Source organism: Pygoscelis adeliae, unplaced genomic scaffold (assembly GCF_000699105.1).
Source record: "Pygoscelis adeliae isolate BGI_AS28 unplaced genomic scaffold, ASM69910v1 Scaffold87, whole genome shotgun sequence".
Taxonomy (NCBI): domain Eukaryota; kingdom Metazoa; phylum Chordata; class Aves; order Sphenisciformes; family Spheniscidae; genus Pygoscelis; species Pygoscelis adeliae.
In genome coordinates, this window is record NW_008825098.1 from 1,832,399 (window position 1) to 1,838,764 (window position 6,366).

The following is a 6,366-nucleotide window of genomic DNA, read 5'->3' on the forward strand; positions in this document are numbered from 1 at the left end:
GTGATGAACTGACCACAACCCCCATTCCCCATCCCCCTGCGCTGCTGGCGGGGAGGAGGAAGAGAATTCGGGAGTAAAGTTAAGCCTGGGAAGAAGGGAGGAGTGGGGGGAATGTGTTTTAAGATTTAGTTTTTATTTCTCATTACTCTTCTCTGATTTCATAGGTAATAAATTAAGTTAATTTTCCCCAAGTCGAGTCTGTTTTGCCCGTGACGGTAATTGGTGAATGATCTCCCTGTCCTTATCCCGACCCACAAGCCTTTCGTTATTTTTTCTCTCCCCTGCCCAGCTGAGGAGGGGAGTGATGGAGCGGCTTTGGTGGGCACCTGGCATCCAGCCAGGGTCAACCCACCACACAAGCTCTACTCCGAAGTATACCATCCCCAAAGGGGCGCTTTTCATTTAATTGGAAAAGTCTGGGGCCTGACTGAAGCAATAACATATGCAGCCTGTCATGTTTCCAACTAGAAAGCTCATTCTCACTGTGGTTTAAACATTAACTTTCCCTCAGCTATCATCACTGAATGTGTTATATTTTTCCATTAAGTTTTAGCCCACTGTCTGTATTTAATCCTGTTCTCCTTGGCAAGGCACAAATGTTTTTTAATTCTTAACCACAAATTTTCTAAGTGGTGTGTTGATGTCACTAACTGACAACATGACAAACTTTTCAAAACTTCCAATGAGAACTGGGGACTCACTCTGTTGATTACTGCACATCTAAACCAAAATTCAGTCTCCCTCCAAAGGTTTATAAACTGCTATACTAAAGGATGCTAGCATCACACAAGCTGAGGTCAAGATATTGTTTTAACAGCTGGTTTTCTAAGTGGTACGTAAAATACAAACAAACATGGGTTGTTCTGCAAGCTATTACAATTGCTTATTTGCAAAAATCTGGGTACTTTTTAAAAACCCAAATTTTATATTCACAAAGCAGGTTGTTGAAATAGGTACGAAGAAACAATGTTGCATCAAGATTATCCTCAATGTGCAACTTGCGAGAATACCCCTAACTCTGGTCCTGATCTCAACAAACTAGATTAATTTTCTCTGTTATCTAGTGAATCCCTTCAAGGAAGCAATACCCAATACCATGAAAGCATACCATGGAGAAAAGTTGGCTCTACATCATCATTTTACTCAAGAAAAAGTAGGCAACATTACTTTCTGGTAAAACAAACAAACAAAAAAAGAACTTGCAGGCAGCCTGATGTCAAAGCAGACTGCAGCTCAGAATGGCACGTCACGGGTGAGTGAATACTGGCAGTAATGCAGCCTTCCTTGTAGCAGCTTTCTGAGAATGTGTTACATGTCTTAATTTGATCTGAGCCTCATTTTACAGAGGACTTCTTTCTGGATATTTTGTCTCACATGTGTGTGCACACACACACATTTTGCATTCATTTTAACAGCTAATATTTCAAGGTGGCCAAAAATGTATATGCTTATTCAGGTTTTACTTTAGATGTATCATGAAGGGCAATAACATTAATTAAGCAGAGATGATGGTAAATGAAAAGCTCTACTAAATAGCAACACCAAGAGGATAACCATGCCAGAGATGCTGCTCTCTACCTGCCTGAATGCAGAGCTGCTGTATCAACAAAGAAAAGCTGCTTTTTCCTGTTAGCACAGCTGAACAGATTATTGAACTTCAGGAAAAGATCCCAAAATATCAACAGCAACATACATTTCACACAAAAAAATTCACACACAAATTTCTGTTTTGCACAACAGTTCATCCAATCTACACAAACTAGGAGACGAGGACCTCTTGATTTCCCTTCTTTGAGCTCACTTGAAAATATTTGGGCTAGGCTTATCTGAAAACACAGGTAGGTTTTGAGGTGTGCAATCTTAGAGTGGCTGTATTCATATTTCTTTAGCAGAAATCAGGGCACATATCAAACAATGTTTTTCTCACTCCTACAGCCAAAAAGTGTGTAATGATAACAGAGCTTAAGAGTTACTCACCTCAAAAAGACATTTTTATTGATCTTTGTTTCTGTTCGCACATCCTCCTTTCCTGATGTCGCCCCATCTTAATACTATCATGCTGCACAAAGTCCAGACAGAGTTTATAATGCAACTTAGACTATGTGCTTCAGTGCTTCTCAGATACCTGTACTTCCAGAACGGAATAGTTTTAACACTGGTCTAAGACCAGCCTGTACAGCAAGATTTGCTTGAAAATAAACTTTAGGAGCAAGCGTGTAATGTAAACTTAGACATCACAAGTATAAAAATATTTAAGAATAGAAACACTGTCCTGCAAGTTGTATTATAGAATTTTCATCACTTCTTCCATTTAACATGCGATCTACTTAATAACTATTTTGCATATTTTCTTTTTAAACCATCAAGGTTACTTTATATAAAGATGAGTATCTTCTTTCTTGCAGGAAGTGACAGTGTCTCATACTGTGTTTAAACACAGCAAAACTCTCCTCTTCCTTTTAGTCACAGTTCAGTACAAGTAAACCCTCTCAGCTAACCTTGAATTTTCTGTGGCTTCTTTAGATGCTAGAGCTGAAAGCATAAGTACACAATACACAGAATGAAAAGCAGTCATGTATTTAAGCAAGGCCGTACCTGAATACTCCTTCCATTTGGTCTTTGGTGTAGCCTTTTCCACTTTCACCTGCAGCAGATGCATTGCTCTCCGTGCTATTTGGCTTACTTTGATCATTGCTACTGGCTGGTTTTCGGCAGTAAGCGCCTCCCCCAGCAGTACTTCCATTCTTCATAATAGCTTCCAACAAAACTATAAAACAACAGTATATCATAGTATCATTATAGGCATTAGCGATTAAGTCGGGGCTCTCAAGTATCTTAAATGGGAGCACCACATCGTAAAAGACTAGCTGCTACATCCTCCTTCCTTATTGATCACCACTTTGTACCACAAACGTTTCTGAAGCCAGTCTAGCAACTACTTTTTGTGGCAAAACTATGGAAAAGTGTCTCAAAATTAGTGGCTGGACTCCCTTCCACCTCTGCCAAGGTAATTTAATACTGGAGAGAACTTGTCCAGGTCCTTAATTTCTAGATGTTTTTTAGAGGCACTGAACCCATTCTTTGGGGTGAAAACATCAGAATACCTTTATAAGCAACCATAAATAGAAAAGAACAACTAACCTAACACTCTAAAGAACCTGCAAATTATTCCATACAGAGACCAAGCCCACCTCCAGCACATTTCAGTTGCTACAGTACATAACTATTTGTAACCTGAGCCATTAGTGGCCACAAACTGATGCTCTATACCCCTTCCAGGCAATACCAGCTGAAATTCAAACTACTGTTAAATGCCACAGAGAAGCCAGGACCAGCCAACTACACCCAACTTTTGAGACCTGAATCTTGAAAACCAGCACGCTTTTGCTAGATCTTGAAATCCTCTTTCCTTCCATGTTCCAACAGATCTCAAATTTAGCAGTTTTAATAAATCATCAGACACTAAATTTTCTTTTTCTTTCTGGACATAAGCCTGTATTTTGGGGGTATCTGTCTTACCAATAAATCAGAAACAGTACCATTCTAACTTAGGGGCCTGCACACGAAGCATAATGTGGATCAAAGATTATTAAATAGTCTATCTTTCCTGAAAAGAGATCTCTTCAGAGCAAGACGGCAAGCCACATAGGCCAAATTTGCTTCATAAACAACTGAGAGTTACTATCTGCATAAAAAATGCCCTAATAAAAATTCCCAAAGAAAAATGTCCCACTCACTGTGAAAGCATGTTATAGCTTTACTGTTAACAAACATTTTCTTCCAGAAGCTAGGGAGAAGAAGCCTGAAGGATTTTCTCCTAAATCTAATTTAAAAATTTCTCCTCTGACTAGCATGGTCTCTCTTAGAGCAGCAGAAAACTAGGATCCTACACATCATAGCTTGTATCTCAGAGAAGCACAGGAAAGAAAAGAAAGTGGAGCTTTGTTTAAAAGGAGAAGAACCACTTCTCTAAGATGTGCTTCTTAAAGCTCTCCAGTATTTGCTTTTACTTATTAATTCACTTATTATCCACTGGCCACAGCAGTCTGAAGTACTGCAGATGAATAGCTACACTCGGCCTGAACAAGAAAGTCAGCTGACTTCAGTGCTGGTCCTGTGCTCGTGCCTGCCTCAGCAAGATTCATCAATTGATCAGATCAGGTTTTTTACTGCAGAAATAAAGAAAAGGCTAACATTTAGATACTGAGTTGTATACCGAGAAGATGTTTTCCCTCCAAATGAAATTAAGTTCTTGAAAACAGGAGAGCTATAGTCGCATTATGGATTATAGCTGAAGCACATATCCAAATATTTGCAACAGTTTATTCTAATATCATCCGTTATGGCATTTAAAGTTCTGTGGTAAATGAAGTAATAACAACTCCAACGAGGTGACTGTGTCTGCAGGCTAAGAACTAACGAACAACAGAGATTTGAACAGACAGTGCCCTCAGAATAAAGCATTTTCAGTCCAAGTGTGCTCCAGACAAGTGATAACAGAAAACAAAATTATTGTTTTTCTGTTCTGTGATGTTAGATATTTAATAATGGTATCATGTGGGATCCTATCAAACATGTGACCCTGACTTACCCTCTAGAAATAATGCTTACTTGACAGTTTTGCAAATCTTGCCTTTATATTGGTACTGCTCTAGAAATTCCCCATCCCTGCACTAATGCTCGTGCAAAATCAGTAGTGGCAATAATGGTAGAAACACAGGTGTAGACAAGAGTTTGCATTTTTAATGCCTGGTGTCTCTTTCACAGCAAGCTTAGCTGGTCTTTTCATGAATTGGTTTGGCTGCACTATACTTTCAACATTACTACTTCCTAACGACCTTCTCAGACCTCCCATCCCCATAATGGAGCTGCACTGCTGAGAAGACAGTGCAGGATGCTTGCAAAGAAAAAAAAAATCAAACCTGTAAGTGTTAACTTCTTAAGATAGCAGAACACAGCATATACAAGCATGCTGTTGTTCTACGTTGAAAGAGAAAACAGCACAAAGGGTCTGGGGCCATTGTTTTCTTCAATTAAAAGACACAGTTCAGACATTCAGAAACAACTTTGACTCTTCCATGAACTGCTGGTGGCAAAACCAGCTGTTAGAACTGTAGCACTAACAGTGTACTAAACAAAACTTTCACTGTGCATCTAGGTATTTTAAAATAGGACATACAAGGAACCAAAGACTTATTTGTTAGCAGGTAAGACAATGAATCTTATCTCCAAATGTGTCTGAAGGCTCTCTTGTGTGTACTGTTACCTGCTGCTGAATGAAAGATCCTTACTTGATTCCATTATGCATTGAACACGGCCCTCACTTTCACTAATGGAAAAACTGTTGAATTCAGAATTCATACTAACACAACACCCTAAAAAACTAAGCTCACATACTCCTGAAAATAAAGTTTGTTTCTACAGGCAGCATCGGAAATAGTGCAAGAAAATCTTAAGAGGCACTGAAAAATAAAGCTGTCCTTACGTCATTTTCTGCCTTCAACTCTAAAAAGAACGGCACCTAAGTTTGAAAAGGAGATCTTGTCTTTTGTTATCTTTAAACCCACTCTTACAAATCTTTTCCAGACAAGCAATTAGTTTCCATTCAGTTGCAAGATGAATCATTAGCAAAAATCATAGTCAAACTATTTTGAAGAGCTAAATTGAAAAACAATTTTCTAGCAAAGAGTGACGTCAACATGAACACTGCTGCTATGAAGTCATTAGCTAAGTATCATTAAATAAGCACTGACCTTACATTTCACACTAGTAAAGCCTTAAAATAGCACTGCTGTAGTCAGCATAATTCAGGCAGAAGCTTTGTTTAGCAAAACTAAACTTCACTGATGACTGAACTAGTGCCGAATGCACTTTAAATGCAAATGTCGCCAAAATCAAACCACACATAGTATTGTTTCAGAGACAATAGGTAAAACCTGCTCTCTGTCCTTTTACGGTCCGCTATAACATCGGGAGGAGGAAGCTCCCATCCGTAAAAGATTCAGTGCTACCGTTCTCATTGCTTTTATCACTGATGGAACATCATTTGTGAAATGGTGGGCAGTTGTTCCCAAAATGATACTAAAGATACAACCTATGAAACGTTCGTGACTTCAGTGACAAATTGGTACCAACTACCCTCTAACATATACCCCGAAGAGAAAATAAGTGAGCACAGTGACAACTGGGGCTGCACCATATTGTCCTACCACCATATAAACCCAACACATTATGACTGTGTCATAATGTGAATTTGTGTTAGAACTGATAGGTCACAAAGCCTTAACTGTTTCCTTCTCTTGGGTATGTGCTATGGCACATTTTTAATTATCTAATGAATTACTGGGGTTTTTTTCCAAGTGGACC

At 38.9% G+C, this 6,366-nt stretch overlaps 1 protein-coding gene across 2 annotated transcripts in view; it reads right to left on the reverse strand.

The window, feature by feature from the left end:
* Nucleotides 1–2,763, reverse strand: part of DNAJB14 (DnaJ (Hsp40) homolog, subfamily B, member 14) — a 23,766-nt gene extending 21,003 nt beyond the window's left edge. For both annotated transcript variants that reach the window (XM_009327034.1, XM_009327035.1), the window contains exon 1: nt 2,596–2,763. In XM_009327034.1, the coding sequence (XP_009325309.1) occupies nt 2,596–2,750 (155 nt within the window). In that variant the 5' untranslated portion in view covers nt 2,751–2,763. The remainder of the gene's footprint in view (nt 1–2,595) is intronic.
* Between the last annotated feature and the right edge of the window lie 3,603 nt (nt 2,764–6,366).